Source organism: Dendronephthya gigantea, unplaced genomic scaffold (assembly GCF_004324835.1).
Source record: "Dendronephthya gigantea isolate DGI-Jeju-01 unplaced genomic scaffold, DenGig_1.0 000028F, whole genome shotgun sequence".
Lineage (NCBI taxonomy): Eukaryota > Metazoa > Cnidaria > Anthozoa > Malacalcyonacea > Nephtheidae > Dendronephthya > Dendronephthya gigantea.
In genome coordinates this window covers 248,022-275,661 of record NW_021163038.1, presented here as the reverse complement: position 1 = coordinate 275,661, position 27,640 = coordinate 248,022, and the positions used below count along the sequence as shown (strand labels likewise).

Here is a 27,640-nt window from a genome sequence, read left to right as displayed (position 1 = left end):
GCCCACAGCACAGCCCGCGAAGGTGAACGGTTGTAGCAGTAAGAAGATAAGAAAGACGGTCGCCCAGTCACGTTCCCCACGTTTCTTCAAACCTCGCGGCTTATCCCAGTAATCCAGAATCATTGGAGAAAGTAGAGCGGCCCAAAGAGAAGCAATTGCACCCAGACCATACACAACAGACAGGGATATAAGCCAATCTTGTTCAATCGCCATATCTCAAATACAACAGCTGAATGCGCTAAACTTTGTCAACAACTCGAATCTTCAGTTCTCCAGTAACAATCTCAAACTGTCCCCCAGTATCAACCTGGTGGCTGCCAGATACGTATTTTATATAATTTTAATATCTTTGAGAGCTTGGGGTAGTACGGCTTTTCCAACTATCGCATATACTGAATAGATTATTCTCGCGTCAGCACGTTTCCATAGCGATGGCGTGTACAACTTCATTTATTATTCATGTTGATATGGATTTTTGCTAAGCTACAAGCGACCATCGACGGGTAATGTTTATATTTTTGCGGTTTTATTCCTCTAAGCTTGTTCTTTCAAACGCACAGTTTCCCGTCGGGGAAAGTACATATTGGACAGCGGCCTTCTTTGTGTTATCAGCATATAAAATTACGGTTGAAAGTTTGAAATAATGATCCTTTCAATTATGTATAGATTGTCTTACAAACGGCCATGTTGAACAGACGTGTTTTTCAAATTTCAACCGCGTTTTTGTTTTTCACCGAAATGTTCGCATTTTGTGAACTTTACAGATTCCTTTCCTATTCCACTGAAAAAGTGTTTAATCACAAGTACCTTTCAAAGTCCATTATTCTTTCATCTTTCTCATCCTTAGAACCACTGAAATGCAAAAGAAAGGCGACAATGAGATATAAAAGTATTACCGGCAAACTATCGTTGGCAAACTGCATTCTTGATTTGCTTTCAAAGATCAGGATAAATTAGGCTGTTTCCTCGCTTACCATTTCTCGTCGATTTATTAAATTCCATTCATCGTCGTCAGAATTCTCCTTTAGAAAACAAAGAAGAGACAGATAATAGTTGGGCTGATGAAAATAATTGGATCTAATAAAAAAGCTGTTCTTTCTAGTCCCTAGAAGTCCAGTAAGGATCATCTCTTTGATCCAGGGTACAGTAACTACAGAAGGAAGCCTAAACTAACTTTAATTGATAGCTCTATCAGTTTTCTGTTTTCTCAAGAAAATGCAGCGCGATGCTGTGCTTTGCTGGAGAATTATTTCTATGTGAATCGTATACCTCGGAACTCTCGACCATCATATTTCGTTCTTCCAAAGCGGCAAGGTCATCAGGACTGTCGCGAACTGGTCCAGCAGTGAGACTCTCCACACGATGAATACCCTGAATTGCTCGTCCATTTCCTGGACACATACTGAAGAAAAGAGACGTTTTGCGTTAAACATTGACAAGTTTCGAGCCACATGCATGGCCGGACCCTAAAGGTTTAGGTTAAGCACGACAGATACCAAATCAGCTACAACGTTTCGACTTCTTTGCCAACTCTAGTTAAACCAAAGATTTTCTTACCTTATACCAATGCTGTATTCATCAAGAGCTTCTTGATATTCACTCAACGCGGCAAGATTGTCTCCGAGGAGAATATGGAGATTAGCATTTTTAACATGAGACAAATGTTTTCTCAACAGCTCAACTGCTCCTTTATGATCCTTTTCTTTTGTGAGTATTTCAGCCAAGTCATAGACAGCATCTGCAAATGTAGGATCTTGAACGACGGCTTTTTCTAACATCTGTTTTGCCTGGAATCACAAAGAGTTACATGAGAGATGAAGCATAGCTCAGCTCAGCTCTAGAATCATGGATCATCTCAATGAATCAAATACTTACTTTTTCCAGGGTGTGAGTTTCCTTGGACAAAACCATTGCAAGCAGCTGTGAATTGGAGAAAATGCAAGTTAGTTATAAACAAGAAATTTAGGTCACTCCACAATTATGCTCTCATGTAGCGTTTCTTGCCTTGCAGAGCTTATGGAGACAAGATGCGGAAAACTAACTTGCCAACACGCGTCCTATTTTGCTATGTTATCGCCATACTCTATCAGATTCTTCCTGCTAAAGAACTCACACTGGAGCGAGTCAACTTACCAATAAGGTTCGTGCATTGGTTCCGAGACATTTGTGGGTATTCTTTGCAACAATCAATGCCTCCTTTTGTCTGTTACTACTGAGGTAACATTCGATTAACCCTGGTGTTAAGAACAAAGTAATATGGTTAGGTAAAGGAGAGGCCGGGGGAAGCCTACGACATAAGGTCACATCAAGCGAGGGCGGACCCAAACACATCTGACAGAGGGGTGTGAAGAATTTTCCTGGGGGACGCGCGCGCCATTTCGTGTTGAGACTCTCGACGTTGTCCTGGACTCCTGGCCTGCCATAATCAAACTTGATTTTCATCAGGGCTCTGATTTTCATTGTATAAAATACACTAACCTTTGTTTGCGTCATAGTTGTAAGGTGACAATCTGATCACCTCTCGATAATGATCAATGGCTTCACTCTTGCGTTTTACACACGAAAGCAAGGAGCCTGAATAATGAAATCGACGTAAAATGATTAGTTGAAGTGAGATAAATACGAGAAGATTTTTAACTATTGATATGTGTCAACTGTATCAAATGAATTAAATGTGGTATAACAACAACCTTTGAGAAGTGTTTTGTCTGTTTTACGCAGTTGTTATACCACATTTGATGCTAAGTTGTTTGAAGACGCTGCCACGCTGCTCCTTGGTTATATTCGACGTGTCTCAACTGTATTTGTACATATCGCAACCGTAAGACTTTACCTTTGGTCAACAAAGCTTGAATATTTTGATTATCAATGTTGTGCGCCTAAAAACGTAATCATCGGAAAAGTTTTAACGGGAGTTCAGATCTTTTCAAGCAATCGTTTCATTCAGAACATATCTAAATCATATACCTTTTGTGAAAAATAAATAGCTCTTGTCTTTTTGTTAGCAACAGATGCGGAATGAGCCATCGCCATCCAAGGTTCAGGTCGTTCCTCACTGATTCCAATCAAATCTTCAGCAAGGCTACAAAAAATCTGTCTGCTTTAGTAAAACTTTTCAAATCTCTAGAATTATTTATTAAAAGTATCTGTGTACCTATCAACATCTTCTTTTTCCCCATCTTGGGCCAATAAACTAGCATAGACATCCATCCCTTGAAGACAGTTTTCATCAAGACAACGAACCTAATGTAATGTGTGAATAGTACGTTTTCAATATTCCAAGAAAAATACTGTAACATTGACTCATATATCATGTTATTTTTATATTGGAAAGAACATGAAAAACATTTGGTTGTCATAAACAGGACTTGAAATAACATTTCCAGGCAGATTAATTAGGCAAGATTATAACTAACAAGCAAAACTTCAAGTAAAGGCCACTGTATTGTACTTACCCTCTTGTAAAGTGCTTTAGCAGTGTTGGAATCTCCAGACTGCCAGTGACATTCAGCAAGTGAACATACAATATCAACATTGTCTCTTAAATGCTATAATTTAATAAAATGAAGCCAACTATTAACTGGTGGTAATAGATTATTACAAAAGATACTGCCTGGCAAGTCTTCCCAAATGAGCTCGCAAAAAAATAATTTGAAAATATTAACATTACGGTACCTCTGCTTCAAGTGTCTTGAAGTGTTGTGTGGCTTCTGTTCAATAATACATATAAATTTGATAGAAGTGAATTAATTGAAGTGGGAATAATGCAATTAAAGTAAAAGTAAAATGACATATTTGGTGAATCTACTAGTTATACATAATATATTGGTTTAATTGTCTCCAAGAGAGTGAAGCTAGTAACCTTACTTGCGAATTTTGAGGTTGTTTTCAATGAATATGCCTTTAGCCAAGTCAATAACCTACATACATTAAAAATAAAACAGTTCCACACTCATTATCATTGTAACTGCAAGAATATTGCAGCAGAATGGAGATTGCATGTTCAAGAAATATTTGCTTACCATTCAAGATTACTAATTTGAGGAAGACAAACAGACATTAATGATGTAACTTCGGTTGCAGATTGACCAAGTTCCATCAAACCCATGGCTGCCTCCAATGCTAATGGACATGACCTAAATTTTGTATATGTAAAAATTGATCAATCTATAAGCTGTCAATGCATCCAAATGTGTTTGGATTGTGATATTTACTGAGTCTAATACCCAATTAATATGACATTAAGATATCCATCAGCCAGAGAACATTTCAAGACTCACCGCAAAACGTCTTTATAGCAAGCAATGGCAGGTCTAAAAATTTAAATCGTTATTTAATTAATCACATCACCAGAGAGATGGGAAAACAATTGAATGGACAAAAATAATCAAACAGACCTTTCAACACCCAATTTATGATAAAGTTTTGCAAGACACATTGTTATCAGTGGCGTTCTCTGTTTTGGTGGAATATCATCAAGCTGGATGATGGAAATATATCATAGTGAATGTCTGAAACTCGCACATGAAAAGCATATGAATAAATCTTAAAAGACTTACTGTTTTTTGAGCACTTTTGTAGTCATTGAACTTCATTTGGCAAAGATAGATTTTATATCGAACATCAACCTCAGACACAACAGGCTGAAATGTAAAATCATGGAAACATTTGAACCACATGGTTAACATGTAAGATATAAAATAGTCTGACTTACTATGGATGATTGTGGTTTATATTTCTTCTTTACAAGATTTTTCTTAAGTTGTAAAGCACTTTGGTACTGTTTCTGAAACACAAAATAAAACTGATTAGCAACTAGTAGAATATGCCTTGAATAGATTAGTAAAGCTGTGAGGCATTGGATATTCTTATATGGAAGGACTGAGTTTTTTCTTAGAGCTAAATCGTTTTCACAAGCGGACCCTACCTCTGCTCGTTTGTATTCTTGATTTTCATATAACGAGTCCGCGTAATAAACCAGCAATTGACATTGAATTGCCATGGATTGAGGGTCGGTTTTCCTGCATTCAGTGCATTGAAACAGAGCAGACAACGTCATCCCAGCCTGAAGAGTAATACTATCATTTATAAAAATATTCAAAGTGTATTAAAATACGAGACCATGACTTAACCTTCCCTGTCAAAGACCTCTTCTTCCCAGACCCCACCCCCCTGTGGAGGGGATATTTCTACCTTAACCACATCTGGAACTGCCCCCATTTATCTTTGGTTACCCATCCTAATAAACACATTTTACAGAGAGGAGGGGGGGGGTGCAGTAATAAAAGCAATAGCCTGCCTGTATTTGCAGGCAAATATGGAATATAAAATGACTTAAAAAGCATACCGTCATTCTAATATTTGACAACAATCCAGCATCATAAAGCTTCTTGACTTGCTCTAGAATTAACAATGCCATCTTTACTTCACAATGAAAAACCAAAATAAATGTTTTTTCAAAAACAATTTACGTATTTTACTAGTTGTATTAAACTTCGGGTTTTGAAAATGGCGGCTGATTTCTGAGCTCACAGTTACCGCTACTAGCGGAGTGCAGTCTGAAAATATGCTCCGTAGTTTGTGCGCCTAGATTCTGGTTTTTAACCACTGAAAACAAATAGTGTACACTCGCTTTTATCTTCGCCACAGCCAACCCAGGAACGGAATATTCTACTCTACTCCCCCCGTTTATGTTCAAAATGATTTCGTTTTAAGCTACTTTACAGGGGGGTGCACTATGTGACAGTTTGTTTCTAAAAATAGTACTAATATATATTCACCATGGTGAAATACTTACAATGGTAAAATATAGATTTGCAACATTCTAAGATAGATATTTTATTATAATTGAACAATGATAGAAACTGATGCTGGTGTTGGTTTGTTCTTTGGTATAAGTTGTGGTCTGTGTCTGGGATGGGTTCTTCGCGGTCGCTATCATGGTGTTCCCAGTTTAAAAAATCTTGCTGAAAAAGTAGGTATTAGGTAGAAGTCTATATGAACGCAATTTCCCATAAAGGACGTTTAGTCTTATATTGTTTCTCATGTATTTTATGAACCTAGATTCCAACATATTCCCCAGGTGGGCATGGTGATTATAAAATGGTCCTTGTAGTTCGACAGGACTTAGGTATGGGTAAAGGAAAGATTGCAGCACAGGTATATACATCAGAATCCCCCTCATTTATTTCATCTGAGAATTATTCTACCTTAACTTTGTTCTAACTTTGTATGTAATTTGAAACAGCATAATGCTACCTTAATATTTTTGTTACCTTTGCAAATTAAAATATCACAAAGCCACCTTAATGTTTAATCAATCTATTTTGTTAGTGTTCCCATGCTGCGGTTGGTCTTTACAGACAACTGATTCATTCAAATTCTAAGGTGAACTAGCAATGGGCTTTGATTCAACCAATATTTTGTTATTCTGATATTGAATGTCCAACTCATAACCTAATTTTTGTCATAATGAATTTCAATTCTAGGTAATAAAAGATTGGGAAAGATCATCTTGTCCTAAAGTTGTTGTAAAAGCACCAGATGAAGAAACATTGTAAGAAACATTGGAATCTCAAGCCTTAAACTGAAAACGTGTTCTATCCAACTAATCCAAGCAATGTTTTATTACAATATACTCTTTTAATGATATCTCTTGCAGAAGAGAGTTAGCACGCAAGGCAAGAGGTTATGGAATTGAGACATGTTTAATTAGTGATGCCGGCAGGACACAAATTGCACCAGGATCTAGAACAGTTCTTGGCATAGGCCCAGGTAAACACTGGATAAAATTAATTTGGGATAGTAATTCAGAACTATTTCCTAATATTAGGGTATTACCTTAACCAACCATCCTTCTTTCATTATAGGTCCAACTGATGTTGTAGATCAAGTCACTGGCCATCTAAAACTTTGTTGATGGAATATTGATAGATATTAAGCTATTAGCCATGTTCATGAGGTTGTCAGTTGAATGTAAATATTGTGAGTTGGAATGAAATGTATTTGAATGTGAACTGTTTTCAACATGACTCCTTTCTCTTCATATGTTAAACAACAGCTAGCTAGCTATGGCTAGTTCCCACAGCAGAGAACTTATGCTAGCATCCTGAAAGATCCTTAGTCTTCCCTTTACGCATCCATCTTGTCTCATTTGGATCAAAACCTCGATGTGTGTTTCCAAAAACTGCCCATGAAGGAGTCTCTTCCATGTAATCCAATGACGTGAATGTGGCTTCACCATTCGATTCGTTATACTTTTTCATCTGCACAAAAGAAATATAATAGACTATCATTCATCACATTAACTGGTTGTTTCCAATCAAGATATGCATGAAATCTTTTGTGTACTGGAAAATGTCTTCCACTATTGGAATAGGTGTGAGTCAAAAGACAATTACCAAAGAGTGAAATTTAGGATAGTCAATCCATGTATGCCAGATGCCATTAACTTTGAACTAAAATATGAGAAATAGTTTTTCACATTGTTAGAAAACCATTTTCATTACACTACACTACATTTCATGAAAAATAATGGATTTATACCTTTGTATTGGCAATTAGAAGGCAATTAGAATGTTCATGTTCGGATGCTATTTCATAACCTGGAAGGGCATCTGTGAGTTGTTCTACAAAGCTTATAACCTGGAGAGAAATTTATTGAAAATGTGAAGTCAAATGTGACACTCGTTGGCAAAGGTAATGATAATATATCCTTGCCTCCTCGTGCCATGGAACATTCTTCATTGTGAGCGAAGATGCTTTGGAATCTCCACAGTAGGTAACACCCTAGAGAACAACAAAACATTTAAAAACTCACGGGATATCTGAAGAAATGTATGGTGATAAACACATCACCACTACACTGACTACAGACAGCTTCATGCATACCTTCACTTCAATAAAATCTGGTTTCCCCAGATCCACAAGCTTAGAATAAGCCTTTATCTCCTCTACGTTCCAACCTTTCACCAATGTCAAACGATACACTGTTCTTTGACCCTAGAAATGTCAAAGATACAGACGTCTATTACTTTCAAGATTTGCTCATATTAATCTTTACTGTAGCTGCTACACTACCTTGTTCTCCAAGGCTTCAAGACTTTGTAAAAATCTTGGCCAGAAATCTCTGAAGAGTGGTCGATCAATTTTCTTTAAACTTTCTTTAGTACTGGCATCCACGCTGACATACAACTGAGTGACTGGCAAGAGATTCCTATATAATGAGATAAGCTTTCATTTGAAACTTGTTTTTATACTCAAGACCAAAATTGTTCTTTGACGTACTTGATAGCATCTGGAAACTGTGCATTGGTCACAAGGAATGTTGAGATACCACGATCATGAAGCAGCCTGACGAGATCATTTATTTTCGGATACATAATAGGCTCACCTTGATAGAGAACAAGACATTCTAAGTCTATTGAGTGATTTGGATAATCTCATTGGTCAAAAAGTAAACATACCAACTAAAGACAAGGCGCAGTGTCTCACAGCCATTCCTTCTTCAAGACGTTCTTGCTTGACCCCAGGAACACCTATGGTGATCGTTGTATCATCATTAGTTCAAATGTACAACAAGTTTTCAATTGCAAGATTTTACACAAACCTTTGAACTGTTTTATCATATTTCGATGGTTTTTTATTGCCTCATTGACAATATGATCTGGCTCATCCATCTTCCATCTCCACTCCGTACCAACTGGATTTGTATGATGCCTGAACAACAGTAGACAAGAATCATCCATATTAGCAAACTCATGCATAAGATGACCATCAATTCTAAAACTTCATCTTTGCCTTCTTATTGATACAATGTTTATACTACAGGAGGAAACCTAAACTAAACTTTATTTATACTGGATAAGAAATAAATGAGAAAGTTGCAACAAACCTCCAACAAAAGACACATTTATTAGCACATGCTAAACTTGGAGTGCTCTCCATACAACGATGACTTTCAATACCATAAAATGTATGTTTATAACACCCGCCTCTGCCACGCAACATTGACTAGGAAATAACACAAAATGACCAGATTTTCAAGTATTTCTATCATTGTTTTAGGGAAAGGGGATGTGATACAAATATCTTTCTAAAAACAAACCCAAACTTTTTGGTTGCAAATTGCAATGATAACTCCTGCTTTGTTGAGCAATTTGACCAGGCTATCATTAGTGAGGTGATTTAAAGGGCCTTAGTTTCATTGAAGGAAAGACTTAAGTGGTACCTTTGTCCAACGACACAGCTTCACTCCAGAGTGGGAACCCACAAGCTTGTATCCTAAAATAAACAATGAATAGAAATTATTTCACAGGTTCAAATGGATTAACAGAAAGCAATATTTGTACATTAATTTGATATGATTGTACCTTGTTTAGTTAAGGCTTTTCTTAGTAGTGGAGTAATCATTTCTTTTGGTTCTTGAATAATCTTGTTCTTCTTTGCCACATTCATTTTACTAACAACTGTTCCCAGATCCTCAACATCCATGACATCACCACTGTTGGAATAGTCATCCTCATCAACATGTTCCCCCTCACTGCTGCTTTCGTAAAGTTCACTTTTGACCTGAACAAGGGTTAAACTTAATAAGATGGCTCTAAAGTTTAAATTAAGAATGGATGTTTTTTTATTTACTTACTTGCATATCATTCTGGCATTCACAAGCATTTTCATCTTCACAACAAGACTTGTTCTCACCAGTTGACCTTGCTTTGAGATACATCATTAAAACCTTCATCCAAGCATTAAAATCTTCTTCTTTGCCTAAGTGACAAAGAAGAGAAACAAGATCCATGAATGCTAGTCAAACCATGCACCATAGTCAACTGTTATTATCCTTACCACCATTTTTACTTTCTGCAACATTTTCATCAGAAATACCCATTGGCAGGACTCTGTTGGCACTCAGATCATGTAACCATTGATCAACATTGATACCAACCTAATTTCAAAATCATATATAGTCATATTTTGTATGGATAGTTCCACTTTAAGTACAACAATCATACTTACAGAATTAAAATGTTCTTCATAAAGAGAATTGCCAAGACCCAACACACAATAATTTAAACCAAGTAACATAGATTTTTGAACTCGAAAATCAAATGCAGTCTCCCTAAGCCATTTGTAGAACCAACTTGCATCATTTGTTGGTTCCCCATCAGTGTATGTGGCCAAAATGAAAACACACAAAGTTCCAGGGTTGATCTGTTGGTTAAAACACAAATATTTGTTTCTGTTATTTGCACTGTTTTCTTGTTAAGGTTGCAAACATCAGATAGCACTCTGTGTAATGACTGGTTGAATTTTAACTACAGAAACTACCTCTGTTGTTAATGAATCATCTGGATCATAATCATTCAAGTTGATAACTTTTGAAGTCACTTGCAACTGTTGATTTATTGCTGATTGCAATCTTTTAGCGAAATACTAAAGAAAAAAATGCTATGATTAGTCACATTAGGTTTGTCTATAGAAGACTTCACAGCAAATCCTGGCCTACACAACCATTAGGATCAATATCAAAGAACACACACTAACCTGAGATGTTCCAGTCTGTGTTGCAAAGAAAATTTTCACAGAATTTATTCTTATCTCAGGACGGGCATTCTTGATATCATTTAAACCTTCCTGCATGTTCAAATAAATACAACAAATTATTACCTCAGTTCTGGGCACTAGCTGTTTTTAAGAAAGCATTTCTGGCAATGATAACTATTTATTTTATTCACCTCGTTTTCTGATGGGCATGCAGCTATTTTTAAGGTCCACACAACACTACAGCAAGCAATAATGGCTGAAATCAACGTGACCGTCAAAGTCTGCCACCATTTCGTCAAGAAAACAGACCAGGAATCATCCGATCCCAAGTATGGCTCGTTGTCAATTTCACTTCCTAAAAACATACCCACACGGTCAACGCACTTTAGAAATTAGGAAATATACTTCAGATACTATTAAATCAAACCTACCCGAGACCGATTGCCCAAAAATCAATGCAAAGATGCAGAATTTGCAAACGAAAATACGCAACTTTCCACAAGCAGCTGAATCCAGACGTGAACTCTGATCCGCCATATTGAATTCTACCCTCCGCTTGCGGCCTGGTGGTCACCACTCTGGCACTCACCACTCACCAGCCAGTCTGTCACCAGCTAAGCTAACCATCTTAAACAATAACTGGTTGTGGAAAAGCGCAGTTCAGAAAGGCCAAATTTCAATGCCAACTTTCTTTAAGTAGCATGGTTCGTTTGAAGTCAAGGTAGACCTCATTTTGATTCAGACTGAATGTATGATTGACTGTTGTTAGGGCTTTTTTGAAGCTGTTTCATTATTCTATATAGATACCTGTTGATGGAAATACAATTTGAAGATGGTTTAGTTGACCAAAGTCTAACATCTGGCAATGTATACCATGAGATTATGCGATCAGTTGAGAATACGTATGGCCATTATGGGTTTAGCTGCGTCAAGATGACATTCAAAGGTACAAAAAAGAACCACCATGGTCTGTTTACGAATTTGAAACCAGCATTCTTATCAAGTCAATACTAATTGATATGTGTGTGATGGAAGTTCAGAAAGGCAGCATACTTGTTTTAAGCAATTTCATAAACCACCACTGGTCATTGTCGACCAGTTGATATTCTGCTTGTTTATCCTTATTAATGCTTTTCTACACAGTTAAATACGTCAATCCATTTACTGGGGTGGTCTTTGTCAAGTGCAGTCGAGATTACTTCAGAATGCTCTGGCATGCTGCTACGTTTGTAAAAGAAATCAATGCAAGACAGTGTTCAATAAATACTCTTCACTTGTCAGGTAATTTCTCCCACATCTTTTGCTGGGATACATATACCACTGAAAGATATTAATGTTTAGTTACCCTAATCTCATCTTTTTTCATAGGAACAATAAATTCATGTCAAAGATTTTTGATCAAACACAACAAAAAACAACTGCAGAAAATGTTGGCCCAAAGCAAAACATCAGGTTTGTTTCTTGGAGAAAGGACCACCTCCTGATGCAAACAATTAACCATATAATTCTTTATATTTTAGCCGAAAAGCAAAAGATCTCCAAAATGCTTCAACAATTGCCATCAGCAGAGTCAATTGTCGCAGAAAACAGGAGAAGACAAGGAGATCTTGCTTCAAAACATTTGACTGGCTGATTGAAATGAACTAAGCATAAATGAACAAGATTGTATGGAACCTGTTGTTTCCATTTCACTAGAATACATGAAACATTTGCCAAAGACCAACATGGTCGGATGAAATATGAGCATTAAATTGCATGAACTAGCAACTTTCCCAGATCCCTTGTTTAAAAGAATAAAAGATACTACATTCAGTTCTGGCCAAAGATGAAGTTTTAAAGATGAAGTCGCAATTGTACACTTGTAAGAAATTATTAAAGTATTTGTATTGTAATACAGTGAAGTCTTGTATAATGACAGTGTCAATTCTGTTCATCCTTAGTTTTCCAATTCTGATGAGGAATAACTGTAGGATACAATGTGATGTAAAACCTTGCATTTATATGGAAACTCACACCAGGAATTAGTATCATAAATATATATGATAAAAATTCATTGTAACTCCAATCGATTCTTGGCCTCCAACTATTGTTCTCTACAACAACTGTTGTTCTTGACACCCCAGATTCCTAATTCTCCAGTCTGTCATCTCCTTCTTCAATCTCTTTTAAGTTTAGAACTTCCAGAGTGCCTTTCCCTCTTGTTTGAGCGGCCATAACTTCATTGATTATTCGGAAACAGCCAGGGTCAATCAAGCAAACCTGGTAGAAAATATGATCAGTGTAAATCAGGAAAACGTTTGAGGAGAGACCACAGAATACTGAACAAACTTACTATTTCCAAGTCACCTTCCCATTCTTCACTTTCAACACTAGTAAAATTTGATCGTAACTTTTCTAAGACTTGTTTAGCATCTTTCTGAGGCAATGTTAGTTTTAATCGCATCTGTGCTCTGTCTATAGGCATAACCTCTGCGTCTTTTATCTGCCGGATCACTTCCAGCGCCTGGAAATTAGAAATGAAATTTCATTGAAAGGGTGTACCTAAAACAGGAAGATTCCATGAGACTATCTACCTGCTGCTTAGTACTTCGTGTTGTGATAACAGAATAGTGGACATCCTTCATTGCTCTCTCAATGATACCCACAGTGTAAGGTCTCTTCGTCTCTGGGTTCACACATTTATCAGCCACTATTGTAGCTATGTCTCGAAACATCGACTCCAACTGATTGTTTCTTTCTTTCTCAGATACTTGCAGTTCTCCTTTGGCTAAAATCTAAAACATAAAGATACAATCATCTATCCTGGTATATCTTATTTCTGACAAGTAAAATCAAATGGTATTTGCAAGATTGAGATCATCAATTAAACGTTTTTAATGCAAATTCTTACTTCAATACATATCTTTGTCTGATCATCTGTCCCAAAAGCTCTGATCAGATCTTCCCTTTTTGCAACTTGTCCCTTGGAGACGTTCATGAACACAGAATCTGTTTGTAAAACTTCGTCTAAATCTTTCTCTCTGTCAATGTCAAATGAAGATTTTGAATGGGAATCAAGTGATAATTATGAAAGAAACAATGCATCAGCAGCGCTCAATTTATAACACAGTACTGTACAACAAAGAAGAAACCTGTACTAGTAAAGAACAAGAATATACAACCTCTGAGGCTCAAATATATTTCAAAAACTTACACTTTGTTACGCCAAGACATAACTTTGTTTTTATAACAGGCGATTTCAAACCTCTTTCCCTTTCGTTTAAGTCGCACCACAGCAACGTTCGTAAGTTTAACCTGGTTTGTAGGAGTGAAAATAGACATCTTTTACCCTAAAATTGTTGAAAACAAGCAATAAATATAATTTTTTTGTGAATTTTTGAAAAATTTAGACGTTATGGTGCAATGTTTGATTTTGGTTCAATGTTTTCGCTCTCGCTAAACGTCATGTAATACACCAGTTTACGGTCCTCCACTTCACCTCTTCTTCCACGTGTCCAGATCATCCTAACCTTGCTTCCCTCGACCTTTCTTCATTGTACAACTCTTCACATCACCTCGGAATCTCGCCAGTTGTACTCTGACCTGCATGCTGTTAAAACACAGATATTTCATAACCCAATAGGACCCTCACTTCTTCCACTACAAAGCGCCAGCTGTCATATTTAGCATAGAGATAATAAAATTGAAGTTAAATCACGACATTTGTTTTTATTTCCATTATTTGTTAAATACTCGTATTCTCTGTTTTGCCCAGTACTTGTTTGTTCTTCCTTTATTTGCTTTTTGCAAAACAAAACCATGTTTTACTAGTGTTTATCGACATGATTATAGCGTAACCATCACGGTCCAAACATTTCAAGTTTTAAAAGTGCAAAGACAAACATAGACTCAAGGTAATAACGTTTAATTTGAATTAAAAAAGAAATACTTCTTGATGCATTTCTGTTGCCACGCTACGTTGCAAGCCCTGTCAAATGGCTTATTACTCTGTACTTAAAGTGAAAAAGATGAATAAGCCGGAGGATTTCGGATAAACATTGACTCTTACTCGGTGGCCAAGGAGCAGGACTTGAGCACCGGATTTTCATCACGAGAATGACAACAATCCAAACAGTTTTAATTCTTGTTCTTTCATTCAAAACCATCGCAGTGGATACAAATGAAGATCATAAAATGTGTAAGTGTTTTAACACAAAGGGGAGGAAACATCTTTGCAATCTAATCAACTTATAATTGTTATTCTTTCTGCAGGGATGAGTAGGTTCGCTTCAGAGCCGGTCCAAGCGTTTCTTCGCACGCTAAAATCCTGTCCCAGTGCAAAAACAGCGATCTCTTTAGAGAAGAAAGACGAGATATTACCTAGATATGATTCAATCGTTAAAACTAGCGTTCAAGACATTCCTAGTACAGAACAGACAAAACAAATGATGGTTGCCCTGTTTGGGGACGAAGGACTTTATGAGAAAGATCATTTTAGACGATCAGGAGAAATCCACAATGAAGGTGATAATTTAGGAGATGTTTCATCTATTGATCTTTTTACCACGGGGTAATTGCGACGCCTATACTTCTTACAACTCACAGCACATAATATTTTAGGTTTTGCCTTCATAACCTTATGGAAAACGTTTGCAAACAAAAGTGCTCTATTGAAGGAGATTCAAAGATCACAAAATTCCAGCATCGGTTCAAGCGTGTTCTCTGTACTTACGCAAATGATATTTCTTCCGAAAGACATATCAAAGTTGAAAACATGGCTGAAGGAAGGAATAAAGATTGGTGAGGAAGAAAATAACATCACTTGTGGTCCGAAGGTTGTTATAAATTATAAATGTTGTGAGATTACAGCAGAACCGATTCTCGCCCCAGAGTTTGGCTCCATTGAAATGGGAATGGGTTGAAGCATAGGATTGTGCTTCGAGTGGCCTTACTTAATAGATACTGTAGTCGCAGATTAATATTTTTTATCAGTGCAGAGATACAACTACCCCAAAACTGGAGTAGACTCTGGGTAAACATAAAGTTTGATTAGTCAAATCGTCAGAAGGCGCAACGAATAAGGAGCTGGTCATGCAGTCTAAATAAAATGTTCAACTAGTTTTTATCAGATTTTGTCGTTTTTTATAGATCTAAATACATGGGCATTATAAAATAGTATGTATATATATATATATTTACTTGTTCCACTAATGTCACTAAAAATAATATGAGTAGTTAGGGATAGTTTTTATTATCCATGGCAATAGGTATAAGCCATGCAGCATGGGCTAGCATCTTAGGATGCAGAATGACCTGGGGTCAAGGTTGTGAATATCAAGTTGAAAAAAAACCGTGACAAAAAAAATGAAAACAGTTCCCATCAGTCCTTCTTGTTTAGGCCAACAGACAAATCTCCCTATGACAAAAATAATTGAATCTCAGAGCAATCGTGAATCTTTCGTATTTTTGGGATTATTTTCATCTCATTGTCGTAAGAAGATCAGTTGTCCAATGAAGAACAAATAAGATATTGACGTTGGGTAACGTAAGTTACCAGCATCTCAAGTCTTAAACCCCTGCTGTAAAACTCAGAGTGAAAAACCTACCTTAACAGAGCTGACTAGTAGTTTCTGGATGCGAGAAACTTGTTCGATATTTTCACTTATTGAATCAGAACCCTACAGGAAAGGCGACATCTTAAACATGTGTTTGGGTCAATAGTTAATTGTGATATAATTTACGGAGTGTTGTATCATGAAATTGGCTGGATAAAAAGTCGTTTACCTTTGAAGTGCGAAGTTGTGATATGGTTAAACCTTTGCTTTGTAAAAGAGCGCTCTCAGGCTACAAAGTAGATTAAATTTGATTTTTATAATCACATGAATACACACGAAACACCTCCTTGGACTGTTTTGCCACCATAACTCTCCCAATTAATTCTGAAGTCAAGTTTTTAAAGCTTCTTACATTTCGAGAGTTTCTGGCGAAGCTTTCTTTGTCGGACGATTTCTTCAAGTTTTCATTTTCCGCTCTCAATTTCTTCACTCGATCTTGCAAGTGTTTTAGCAAGTCAGCACTGCTGGATTTCTCAACCGACCGAGACAACGCCTCGTTCACGCTGGGGGAATGGATATGAGCTACGCCATTTGATGACGTAATCGTGCTTCGTGAGATATCCTGCTTCGTTTTATAAGGAGTTCCTGGTGACTAGAAACACACGGTAAGGAAGGTTTCATAAGGACAGAACAAATAATAAAAAAATAGTGCAAAGATAGATTTCGTTCGTTTCATAACATCAGTCTGTGTCCGATATTGTATGTATTATCTCGTGTAGAATGCACATAAGCTGAAAATTTATAAATGAACTTACCTTGGCTGCGACAAGTTTTTGAAACTCCTGTTCTAGCTTTGTGATTGTTTTCTTGTACGACTAAAACCAGAAAGGAAGGCAGTCAGAAAGTCAGAGAAAGTCAGAGAAAGTCAGAGACAGATTTCCAACCATCATCCTTGAATAATTTTTTTCACACAAGTATTTCTTACCAATTGTTCCTTCCTCTTTTCATCTCTCAACTTGCTCATTTCTTCGCTGTGTTTTCTAGCAAATAAAAAGTGAAAATGACCGTCGATTATTTCGTAAAGTAAACACCAAACAAACTGAGAAAAGTCGTCAGCGGCCGAAGCAAACGTTTGCGTTAAATCTCTACCTTTGCAGTCGTTTCATCTCTTCCTCCTGGTTTAGAAGAGAAAAATTAAGAATTAAAAATTTCCTCATGGATATTAAAACCAAGACAAAATCGCATTACCTTTCCTGACAAACGTTTTTTCAGCTCTGCTAACTCGCTGCTTGTTCGACTTGTTTCCTATGTAAACCAACCAGAACATAGAACGGTTGAAAAACGTCAATATTGACAATAAGCAACGACTAAATTCACAGCAATCATAAAAGACGTACATCTGAAGATTGTTTTGCCGAAATCTGCTTCTTCATTTCGGAAAGATGTTGACGTAACTCTTCATTACACAGACGAAGTCGCGCCTGAATAAAAGTCATGTCATGAAAAAGAAAGGAATATTTTGAAGTAGAGATTGCTTTCAGGCTTGCTGAAGTTTCAAGTTAGTACGTGTACTTTATAGGTAATAGTAGTTTTGGAAACACCGCATTTTTACGATTTACTGTTTGTCCATATGCTTAAAACAGGCTATACACCATGCATATATACTCACCAATGCTTCTTTAGTTACGCTCTCTTGTGTCTTGTCTTCGCTTGAGAACCTGAAATGAGAACATCATGCATGAAGGAAAATTGTAACTTTGGGATTTTATACAAAACATAAGACAGGTCCAGTTACCTTGGAGGTGTTTTATAGGCCAGGGGCGTATCGATCATCTCCGCAATCTTACGACATTCCTCGTGGATCTCCTTGGCGTTCTCTTCATCAATTCTTTCAAGTTTCTCTGTTTGAACTTTCAACTAAAGATGATGAAATATACGAGAATTTGTTGTATGAATAAAAGCGAAATAGCATGCAATTAGCGTTGGATGACAATCAAGAATACCTGAAGTAGTTTTTCGTTCATCTTCCCAAGTTCTTCTCCGTTTTCATGCCTCGCTCTTTGCACGCGGTTGACTCTATCTCCATGGACTTCCACAAGCTGTTTTCGTAATTCGTCACCTTCCTTTGGCATCAAATATATGAATGAACATAAGCTTCCAGCTTTGGATAACACACTGGCTATATATCTAACCGTATACTGCGAAACTTGGACAGTAAAATGAGAATAGCGGCTTGTAAGCGATTATTAATTCACCTGCTTCAGTTTGTTTAACGTGTCTTTAGTTTGTGAATGTTGATCTTTCTCAATATCTAACTCTTCTGTCATCTGTTTTACGATGTTGTCATGATTTTGTTTTTCTTCGTCAATCATCCGTTTAATCCTTTCTTTCTCTTGGTTAAGTGATCGTCGTTCTTTTTCCACAGCATTGCGAACCTAAACAGCAAAATCATCTCTTGCAGCATCTTTCATGGTATAACTTTCATGCTATATGATGAAGATGCAACTAAAAGACAACTAAAGCAACTAAAAGGACAACTATATGAAGAACAACTAAAGAACAACTAAAAGGACAACTAAAAGGACAACAAAAGGACAACTAAAGGACAACTAAAGACAACTAAAGGACAACAAAAGGACAACTAAAGGTCAACTAAAGGCTGAAAGGAATGCGCTTGCTGACTTGTGTCACCCTCTTCTTCCCCAGACAATATTGCTTTAGCAAGCAAGCACGTTTGTTTCAACCTATTTGGCAATGATTATAGCTTACATGTTCTCTGGCTTCATTTCTGAGACGTTCTCCAAGCACGCGTGTAGCATCTTCTTGTTGCCTCACTAAACCTCGTATCATTTTCATATCTTCATTCTTGTTCTAAAACATACAACCATAAATGAGCGACAATAAGACACTGATTGAAACTACAGTTGCTATCACATACCTCAATAATCTTTTGTAGTTCCTCTGTCTGTGATTTGCATCTCTCCTCAGATCGTCTGAAATCTGTCGTCCGCTCTTCAACCAACTACAAAAGATTAAAACGAAATTCAGTACTTCGAGATGTCCCTCGAACTACATATAAATTTTTGCTGATAGATTGTTTTGTAAAGATCATCTCAGCTTAATTCACTCCAGTTTAACTAGGTTTAGTTAAGCCCAGTTTCGTAATTACATTTTCAAGATTCTTCAGTTGGGAAGCGTGTTTCTCCTCCCGACCTTTCCAAGATCTTTCCTAAAAAATTAAAAAGAAAACGGATTTTATAACAGATGCTCTCTGCATTGTCATAAGAGCATTGTCGATAAACGTTTCATTTACAGGGTATCGCTGGTCAAGTTTCACAAGAAACACAGGTGCAAATATAGTTGGAAACAGCAGAAGAAAAGGAATAAAAGTTGCACCTGTTCATCAAATTTGATAACATAATCTTGTCGTTCGTTCTCAAGTTGCGAACGCCATTTTTTCTCAAGATCCAAATTCTTCTGTTTTTCTTCCCGCAGAATCTTCCTCGCTCTGTCAAGTTCCTCGTTTCTTTCAAATAACGATTCTTCGAGTTGTTTGATCCTTATCTCGGCGTTCTGGTTAGAAATATCATAAAATTATAACGCATATCATTACAAATCCTCGATATGAATTAAAACTCTTGAAAGAAATATAGCTCTTAAATAAATATTAGGGAGCTTTAGAATTAAGATGCACCAAATCTACGTGGCGGACGTGACATGAAACAGCCCCTAGTGTACGGAACCCAGTCATAATTTGTTTTCATACAGCAGCTCTGACTTTGTTTACTAAAAAGAGTTACAGAAAACAAGAGTTATAGAAACCTCGGTAGCTCTCTTCCATTGGCTTATCTCTCTCTTCAATTTTTCTTCTACAATTTCAACATGCGACTTTCGTTCCTAAAGAAAAAATAAATCCTCAGTTATCATTACAAGTCTTTGAAAGAAAACTTTCACTTGTTTTTTTTTGCGCACTGACCCGAAGCAACTGCGTTTTTAATGTTTCAGATTCTTTGCTATTCTGTTCCCTTATTTCATCGTAAATCTTATTCACGGCGTTTAACTTATCTTGTTGTACGATGCGAACCCTTTGTCGTTCTTTATTAACATGCTAGAAATTAGTAGTTGAACGTAATTCATTAGTAGTAATTAGAACAGATTAATTGTTATCGATTAAAGACAAATTGCAGTAATTACTAACAATTAGCAATAGAAAGTATGATTAGAACGATAAATTGATTCCCAGATTAATAATTAGCATTTAATAAATTCAAATTTGCCTAGAAAAAACAGCGATGAATTGATCAATATTTAATTACTAATGAGTTTTATTGATTATTATATGCTTAGAAGCCTGTTACTGTTTATAGTAAAAATTATGTTATCAAATTACTTTGCTCTACGAAATGAAAGATTTGAAAGGAAATCCGGCAAAAGTAATTTTCTAATCTCACACCTACCTCTTTCATAACTTCTAAATTCTTCACAGATTCGTCCTTCTGTTTACAGAGTTCTGCTTCTAAACTTCCTATCTTCTCACGAAGATCATCTTGGGCTACCTTTGCTTTCTTCTGTTCCCGTTTTAACGTCTCTTGCATGGAGTCGAGGTCGTGTTTGAACTTTTCCCGCTCTTGAAGCGCTCGGAAAACCTCGTCTTTACTTCGGCCAAAAATGACATTGTCGCTGTCGAATGCCTTGAAAATGAATGAAAGTACTTCAGTCAGACCTTTCAAAACCACGGAAGGAAATATACAATACAATAAATGGATTAAACAGGGTTAAAACTATTACTTCTTTCTGTTTTGATCTCTTCAGCGTTTCCTCCAAAGACGAACATTCCTCTAGCAAGTCATTGCGCTTTTTCTCAAGATCCATTAAGTCACTTCTACAAAATAGAGAATAATTCTAATATGATGACATAAACAGAATAATTTAACCGATTGTCCACCTGAACGTCATGTCAAGTTCACTGCATATATTTGATGGATGGATGTTTACGTTGAAGGGGGGAGGGGTTGCGTTCTGCCCATGTCTTAAGTAAGAGAACACTGTGTTAAGACACCCAAAATCATGTTTACCCCACCGACCACACCCAAAATCTCGTTCACTTCCCCACTGACCTTGCCTGTGTAGCTTGCCAGCGGTATTGTTCGACCAAACTCTCAGAGGACTTCATGTCAGCTCTATTTCGCTGCAAAGACTCATCCAGCATTTGTAGTTCGTGTGTCGCCATCTGCGGGTTGATTAAGAATGATTTCAAATAAACGAGAAGGAACTCGGACCAAGGAACAGAAAGAGACACAACAACACACAACAAACCTTCTTTCTTGAAAGAATTTCTTCCACATCCAATTCAAGCCTTTTAAGATCGATATCGTCCAAAGCAGAGCAATCGTTGAAGCCATCATTCCTAAACAAGATGAAATAAAATTGACAACCTCAAGCACAAGAATAACAAAATCTCGATCTTAAAACTGCAATTCAGTTAGTGATATGACTACGCCATTACGTCTAGCATCGAATGATAGATGCATGGGGATGGTCTCATTCATTCAATAAATCTGTAACGGATTAATACTAGATAGATTAATATTTTGTCTAAGTCTGGCAATTTGAGCGCGAGAAAATCCATCAATTCCGTCTTGACGGTCTTGTTGGGGTGAAACATCAACCACCTTGAGCTCACATACTTCCCAACTAGGGCAAACAGGTTCGCCATCTTGAAACGGGATAAAACTTAATCCGATTTCGGCAGGATCAAACATGCGTGATTAGCGTAGATAATAAATTTCAAACACTAATATTTATGCATATATTACACTATTTTAATATCCTAAATCTTCTCAGCGATATGCAGTAATCGCCATTCGACCGTTTGGAAATTGACGAGGTGAAACTCTCGTGTTTCTGCTAAGAACAGCAGATGACATAGGCGTGATTTTTCAAGCGAGGTTTTTAAGTTTAACTTTCTGGTGTGAAATTTCATTGCAAGCTTAAAATCACAGATAATTTTTTCTCACAAATTAATTCTTCCTATCGACGTCAATTTGGTTAAATCTCGTCATTCTCAGTAGATTTAATTAGAATTGAATTTCTTGATATATATATGAAAGCTGGAAGTCCATATTATATCTTTGTTTAGTTCGAGATGGCATCAGAAGTTAGGCGGAGAGTGAGTGAAGCGACTGGAGACAAACAATATAGCATAAAAAAGTTACCTTACGGAAATGCAATATTAGGGTTGAACGGAGGCTTGAACCAGAAGTCACGTCGCGGAAAATTTGTGAGATTGTAAACGGGAAAATCAAAAAACTAAAGTTAAAATTGACGTAAAACAAGCGACAGCCAGCTGTGAATGTCTGGCAAGATCATTTCAAGCAAATAAGGAACAGAAACTTCAAATTTAAAACGGTTGACTTGGGAGTTGTGACGTTATTTCCTCTTTAAGCAGGTACGTTTGTGACAAACAAAACCTCGTCATCGCCACAAAATCAAGAACAACCAATTACTTGAATGCAATAATTTTGCCATATTTATGTGGCTAAGGTTTCACTACAACAGCGCAACATTGGCCTTGTCAACACTCTGTTGTCATTCCAATAATCCCTTTGATGCTGAGCAGAGATTGTCCGCATAAAAACATTCAGTAAGAGCGATTTGAAATTTGAATACATTTCGAAACCACGGCTATTGTAAGTATAAAAGAAAGCGATCTATTGACAAGACCTGCAAGCTATTGTCGGGTTTGTTTGTATGGTAATTTTCTTCCGATCGAGTCTGAGATAGTGAATACTGCGTGTCTAGAGTCCGCTGGATCATATGGTCATTATTATTGTGACACACAATAGTTTCGCGTTGGTGAAAAGAAATTGTGGCAATTATACGCTGGTTAAATATAATTGGCAAGTGAATTACTGTCTGGCTTTAAAGATAAGTCCATTTGTGGACGTCAATACACTGTGAGATCACGTCCTATATATTTTATAATGCGAATATCTGGCTGCTCTGGCATGTCGTTTAAGCTGTGTTATTGACATTAATACCACTCAAATCACAACTGACAACAAACCCTGATCTAGCGTGATACAAGCATTAAAGGACACAAAGCATTTGAATAAAGTAAGTATTTTATACATTGGGGAATACGTTGAAATTTCTAAATAGCGACATATAATTCGTCGACGGTCCTATATTTTCATTCATTGACAAAATTTACATAACTTGATGTCTGTATAGCTTGCAGTATTTTGAAAAGCGATACGTTAAAGTGGACGGAATCGTGAACGCGGAAAGAGGGGCAACGCACGGACGGAAGAGACGTCGTTGCCCAAAGACGGAACCTGTAGCATTAAAAGCAGTTCTGATGATTAATGAATGGCAATCGATGTAATCCCTGGACGATTTTACTCAACTCTATCTGAAAGACACACTTTGGTAGCTCGTCTGTTTGTTTCTAACTCAGTCGTAAAAAGCAAGATAATGGAAGATGAGGCATTCATGGAAGACTCGAATTCAGCGAGTTATCGACAAGATTTTCCAGCTCCGCTCAGTCGTCGATTAACAGACGGAAACAACAATATCTTAGCCACGAAACAGCCTTTTAGCAGGAAGAGAAGACTAACGTCTGAGGATTTTAAAACAGAATACAATATTGGTGAAGGAACTGGTTTTCAACCCTCGTGCGAACATTTAAACGACATGGTCTCTGCTGAAACCGACTTGGAAATATTTTGTAACCCTCATTTCATAAGAGGACTCGTTCCCGAGAGATTTTTGCCATCCTTACTGGCTTTTAGAAATAGGGTCGCACCACCCAAAAATACACCAGATATACCTCAACATTCACTAATATCCACCACGTCCTCCGATCCACCCGACTTAACTAGGGTAGTCAGGCAATTCGCACGTCGTGCAGGTTGGGAAATGCAAAGCGCTAGGGAGCAAGGATTGGGGACTAATGCACTGACGCAGACAGATGGAGAAGCAAAAAGACTGGAAAGAAAGATTGAAATTTGTTCAAACTGCGGTTGTTATATTTGGGCTGGACCAGGATGATATTCAGCCAATATTTAGATTAATTATATGATGTAAATATATCTTAATTCTTACACGAAATGCGATATTTTTTTAAAAATCTGCATATTGAAGAAATTAGAATTGAAATTTTGGGTGCTTTCATTTCAGGATTTAAACAAATTTTGTTAAATTTACGAAGACATGGAGGGCAGTTTTTAGGAAAACAATTGACAAAACAATGTATATAAATAAATATAGTACCTTGTTCTTTCTGACTGTGAGACAAGATTTCCTCTTTCGTGTGAGTTCAATTCTATAAAAGATTGGTCAACGTTTAGAAATTACATAATCGGGGATAGAAATGCCATGAATGCAAGAAAAAAGATGCGTTCAAAATAATACAATTACATTCGAAATATGACTAGGGTGCAATATAATCAGACAACTATAGACTACCGTATATTTAGTACCTTTAGGTTTGACAGCTTTCTGTTCGAAATACGAGTTCAATTTCTCTAAACGATGATCTGCTGGTACATCTGAGCCAGCGCTCTGAACATTCTGTGTCGCACATCCATCATCAGACGCAGATCTCTTAGCATCGACATAAGACTTGGGATGACCGCGTGATGCTGGGTCGACGGCGGTCTTGGTCGAGAAATTTTCATGAAATCTTGTGTCGGTATTAAGAGAGTCCAGGGACCTGTGATGACGTAATGGGAGGTGGTCACCTGAGAGGCTTGATTTCAACTGGCCGCGTTGATCAATGGCTCTTAAAATGAAGAACAAAATTAACAGTCAATACTCAAAACTTGTCTGATCTAACATCTCCGCCTCTCACAACGACAGGAGGTGCTGGTATCAGACCTACAGTGCACAACCAGTTTGTTGACGAGTAGTAACGTTAACCACGCTGTTTCTACTAACTCATACTTACTTATTTGGAGAGGAGGATCTTGGTAATCTGGGTTCACTGTGTAGAGATGAATCCAGTGATCTTTGCTTGTTCACGCTCGTCTTCTCTCTCAATGAACTGGGCCTCGTCTCACTGCTTCTTGAACTAAGAAATACACACAAGAAAATTAGGCTAAACAAACTCTTGCTTATAGTGGCTTTCTGCATCTACTGTATCAACCGCTAAAGTTGTTTCTTTACCTGAAGGAAGTGAATGAAGAGTTGTGGTCTTTGCCAAGAAGCTTTGATAAAAGATCAGCACCTTCACGCACTTTGTCATCGTAGATCTCTGAAAAAAGAAAATTACGATTCTTCAACTGACTGCACTATTCAGTATAAACAAAACTAGGATTGAACAGGATTGGATATTAGAAAGTCCAGTGGCTTTTGCAGGGATGTATGAAGCAAAATGGAACTCAACAGCATCTGACATTTGTTCATTGAACTGCCACCTACCATCAGTTTCTCGATCATGTCTGAGACCCAGGAGCATTTCTTCATCCTGACTTTCCTCAGGGGCACTTTCTGTCACATTATTACCCCTTATTGCACCAATCATACCATGAAAATCCCTTAGGTTTGTGCCTGAATGTCCCTCATTGTCATGCCTACTTTCACCAGCACCTGGTGTACCATGAGAATCCCTGAGATTCCTTTGTGTACCCATATCTTGATGATCATTAATGTCCTCCATCCTTTGACTGCTATCCTGCATTGATCCTGTCTGCCACCATGCAAAGGGTCCATTTACAGTTGTTTGCTGGGTTTGATGGATTTCTGCCTTTTTTACATTCCCAAGTGATTCCTGGTTTCCCTCTTCGCTATTTATATAAACTTTCCTGTTCTGATCAAAATTGCTGCTGTTCGCTGCAGAATCAGGCATGGAGCTTGGTAAACTTGTGTGAAGTTTAATGACAGACTGTCTTCCACTTGTAGTCGTATCAGAATCAGGTGAAAACTGTTGTTGTATATGACTGATATCATTCTTCAAACTCCCAACTTTTGAGTAGAAACCCTCCTCATGCTTTCTGTCTAGGGCAAAAGTGTTTGAAGGCTGCTGTATTGAATTTCTGCTTTGTACTTCATAAGCATCTGTATTGCCTTCATTTGGATAGAATAACTTAGACCCTTCATTACTGGTCAACAAGGCCTGTGGTGGATAGTTTGGGCCAGATGAAGTGAAAGGCATAGAAAAGTGAACTTCATTTTTGACATGCCATTGTTGTTTTTCTACTTGTGTAGGGATTTTTCTCTCTGGGCTGTGGTAGAAATCAACATCCCTACCCACCTGAGAAATACTTTCAAGTACAGATTCATTGTCTTCAAAGTCCTTCAGTGAAGCATTCAGCAGAGCATCAGTATTATCACTGCAGAAACTACCTGAATTTTCACTGTCTTTCTCAATATAGTCCATCTTGGTGATGCTGACCCCAGTGATGTCTGATATAGCATCAATGTCAAAACCTTGGTACCTCGCTAATAATATGCAAGAGACAAAAAATCAATCAACTTATTAACTGGTAATGGCTCAAACTTTATTACTTATATTGCTAGAAACTACCATTTGGGTTACCACCAGTTAATGCATCTAATATTTTTCATTTAGACACTAGGCTGGGTTTGACTGTGCGATCCTAAAAATCAATGTATACAGCAATCTACAGTTATATAAATTGCAATCACACAGCTAGTACATGGCAGGTACCTGCAGAAATAAGTCACTACAATGCTCATCACTTCAGATATACACCCAAAGAGCAATTAGAATGCCTTATAGAACATTACATTGTTTGCGAGATGTTACAGGTTTTGACACACCAAGTTATTTGAAATGACCAATACTGCATTTTGCATGTCAAGTAAGCAATTAGCTAATGCCATTTTGACAAGTGTTTAAATTTGGGGCAGTTATGAAGCAAGGTGTTTTGAATTGTACCAGATGTAACAAATCTAGATAATTAACTACAATATTTTGGGAAAAACAGAAAGTTTTGGATGTAAGAAAAAAGTAGCATAGTGGTATGAATTTACCGTATGCTTGGTTTCATATCCGTAAACGGGACATTCGAGATTACCATTTCTAATAGAATCTCACTGTAATAACGACTGTAATACGATATTCCTTCTAAGCAAATTGTTTCTTATAGTGTAGAATACCCTTTTAAAAAAATACTAACTTCAAAGCAAAGATTAGACACAAACCTTCCGTAGACGACAACATTATCCTACTGGATTAGTTCATCAAATAAACTGGTCACATATGAATAGTGATCCGATTTCAGGCCGTTGTAAAACAAGCAAAACTATGACAGAGTTGTGAGCTTCGTTTACGTTACGTTGCACTTGAATTCAACAATTTTTTGAACCTTTTTCAAAGCTTGTTGCAGCCAGCAGTGAACCAGAAGCATAGTGCAGGAAGTCTGTCTCCATATGAAGTTTAAAATGGCAGGTTTTGTTTAAAATTTAAAAGAGTATCGCACAGTATCTGAAAGCCTTTGTAAACAATAAATGTTGGACTTGGCGCGCGTGTCTCTAACAGGAAGAGGAGGAGCCAGATGTCAGTCCAGTTTGGATATATCATTCAGTTACATGAA

General features: G+C 37.1%; 7 protein-coding genes across 11 annotated transcripts; 3 read left to right on the top strand and 4 right to left on the bottom strand.

Annotated features, from left to right (window-relative positions):
• Positions 1 to 127: 127 nt before the first annotated feature.
• On the bottom strand, positions 128 to 6,930 carry LOC114523874 (anaphase-promoting complex subunit 7-like). 2 transcript variants are annotated; one of them, XM_028544931.1, is made up of 21 exons: positions 6,841 to 6,930; positions 5,348 to 5,400; positions 4,928 to 5,065; positions 4,715 to 4,786; positions 4,560 to 4,643; positions 4,398 to 4,480; positions 4,281 to 4,313; positions 4,023 to 4,136; positions 3,868 to 3,920; positions 3,676 to 3,710; positions 3,456 to 3,548; positions 3,155 to 3,243; positions 2,968 to 3,082; positions 2,834 to 2,879; positions 2,479 to 2,574; positions 2,134 to 2,234; positions 1,876 to 1,920; positions 1,558 to 1,787; positions 1,270 to 1,402; positions 975 to 1,022; positions 128 to 852 (listed from the first exon to the last, which is right to left on the bottom strand). In XM_028544931.1, the coding sequence occupies exons 2-21, from the start codon at positions 5,351 to 5,353 to the stop codon at positions 844 to 846; spliced, it is 1,623 nt and encodes a 540-aa protein (XP_028400732.1). In that variant the 5' UTR covers positions 5,354 to 5,400; positions 6,841 to 6,930; the 3' UTR covers positions 128 to 843. The 2 variants fall into 2 exon arrangements, with proteins under 2 accessions (XP_028400732.1, XP_028400733.1); XM_028544932.1 differs by lacking the exon at positions 6,841 to 6,930 and adding an exon at positions 5,798 to 5,819.
• LOC114523882 (peptidyl-tRNA hydrolase 2, mitochondrial-like) lies at positions 5,409 to 6,961 on the top strand. The gene is made up of 6 exons (XM_028544941.1): positions 5,409 to 5,974; positions 6,064 to 6,159; positions 6,334 to 6,387; positions 6,489 to 6,556; positions 6,662 to 6,774; positions 6,870 to 6,961. Exons 1-6 carry the CDS (start codon positions 5,855 to 5,857, stop codon positions 6,917 to 6,919), a joined length of 501 nt encoding a protein of 166 aa, XP_028400742.1. The 5' UTR covers positions 5,409 to 5,854; the 3' UTR covers positions 6,920 to 6,961.
• A 113-nt stretch (positions 6,962 to 7,074) lies between these two features.
• LOC114523871 (S-adenosyl-L-methionine-dependent tRNA 4-demethylwyosine synthase-like) lies at positions 7,075 to 11,113 on the bottom strand. The gene is made up of 19 exons (XM_028544928.1): positions 10,977 to 11,113; positions 10,737 to 10,900; positions 10,546 to 10,635; positions 10,330 to 10,434; positions 10,018 to 10,212; positions 9,847 to 9,946; positions 9,644 to 9,768; positions 9,372 to 9,570; positions 9,230 to 9,282; positions 8,894 to 9,012; positions 8,609 to 8,718; positions 8,466 to 8,537; positions 8,287 to 8,392; positions 8,080 to 8,215; positions 7,891 to 8,001; positions 7,720 to 7,788; positions 7,546 to 7,644; positions 7,401 to 7,457; positions 7,075 to 7,265 (listed from the first exon to the last, which is right to left on the bottom strand). The coding sequence occupies exons 1-19, from the start codon at positions 11,080 to 11,082 to the stop codon at positions 7,101 to 7,103; spliced, it is 2,181 nt and encodes a 726-aa protein (XP_028400729.1). The 5' UTR covers positions 11,083 to 11,113; the 3' UTR covers positions 7,075 to 7,100.
• LOC114523883 (ribonuclease P/MRP protein subunit POP5-like) lies at positions 11,098 to 12,437 on the top strand. Its single transcript, XM_028544942.1, has 5 exons — positions 11,098 to 11,266; positions 11,349 to 11,491; positions 11,689 to 11,826; positions 11,914 to 11,997; positions 12,066 to 12,437. Exons 1-5 carry the CDS (start codon positions 11,247 to 11,249, stop codon positions 12,176 to 12,178), a joined length of 498 nt encoding a protein of 165 aa, XP_028400743.1. The 5' UTR covers positions 11,098 to 11,246; the 3' UTR covers positions 12,179 to 12,437.
• An 84-nt stretch (positions 12,438 to 12,521) lies between these two features.
• On the bottom strand, positions 12,522 to 14,234 carry LOC114523880 (ribosome maturation protein SBDS-like). The gene is made up of 6 exons (XM_028544938.1): positions 14,024 to 14,234; positions 13,739 to 13,874; positions 13,436 to 13,565; positions 13,119 to 13,319; positions 12,878 to 13,048; positions 12,522 to 12,804 (listed from the first exon to the last, which is right to left on the bottom strand). The coding sequence occupies exons 2-6, from the start codon at positions 13,864 to 13,866 to the stop codon at positions 12,673 to 12,675; spliced, it is 762 nt and encodes a 253-aa protein (XP_028400739.1). The 5' UTR covers positions 13,867 to 13,874; positions 14,024 to 14,234; the 3' UTR covers positions 12,522 to 12,672.
• A 17-nt stretch (positions 14,235 to 14,251) lies between these two features.
• LOC114523881 lies at positions 14,252 to 15,668 on the top strand. Its single transcript, XM_028544940.1, has 3 exons — positions 14,252 to 14,722; positions 14,797 to 15,048; positions 15,145 to 15,668. Exons 1-3 carry the CDS (start codon positions 14,641 to 14,643, stop codon positions 15,444 to 15,446), a joined length of 636 nt encoding a protein of 211 aa, XP_028400741.1. The 5' UTR covers positions 14,252 to 14,640; the 3' UTR covers positions 15,447 to 15,668.
• Positions 15,669 to 15,720: 52 nt separating this feature from the next.
• On the bottom strand, positions 15,721 to 27,568 carry LOC114523868 (protein FAM184A-like). Of its 4 annotated transcripts, none has more exons than XM_028544919.1 (29): positions 27,249 to 27,568; positions 25,503 to 26,522; positions 25,248 to 25,335; positions 25,030 to 25,152; positions 24,563 to 24,864; positions 24,354 to 24,405; positions 21,396 to 21,486; positions 21,197 to 21,309; positions 20,868 to 20,961; positions 20,537 to 20,770; positions 20,056 to 20,187; positions 19,902 to 19,976; positions 19,476 to 19,652; positions 19,249 to 19,308; positions 19,018 to 19,101; positions 18,849 to 18,950; positions 18,335 to 18,514; positions 18,083 to 18,202; positions 17,875 to 17,996; positions 17,749 to 17,797; positions 17,477 to 17,560; positions 17,328 to 17,384; positions 17,229 to 17,254; positions 17,065 to 17,119; positions 16,895 to 16,954; positions 16,492 to 16,731; positions 16,309 to 16,368; positions 16,131 to 16,202; positions 15,721 to 15,940 (listed from the first exon to the last, which is right to left on the bottom strand). In XM_028544919.1, exons 1-29 carry the CDS (start codon positions 27,265 to 27,267, stop codon positions 15,905 to 15,907), a joined length of 3,927 nt encoding a protein of 1,308 aa, XP_028400720.1. In that variant the 5' UTR covers positions 27,268 to 27,568; the 3' UTR covers positions 15,721 to 15,904. The 4 variants fall into 4 exon arrangements, with proteins under 4 accessions (XP_028400720.1, XP_028400723.1, XP_028400722.1 ...); XM_028544921.1 differs by lacking the exon at positions 27,249 to 27,568 and adding an exon at positions 27,224 to 27,241 and having other exon boundaries at positions 15,723 to 15,940; XM_028544920.1 differs by lacking the exon at positions 27,249 to 27,568 and adding an exon at positions 27,078 to 27,155 and having other exon boundaries at positions 15,723 to 15,940.
• Positions 27,569 to 27,640: the final 72 nt, after the last annotated feature.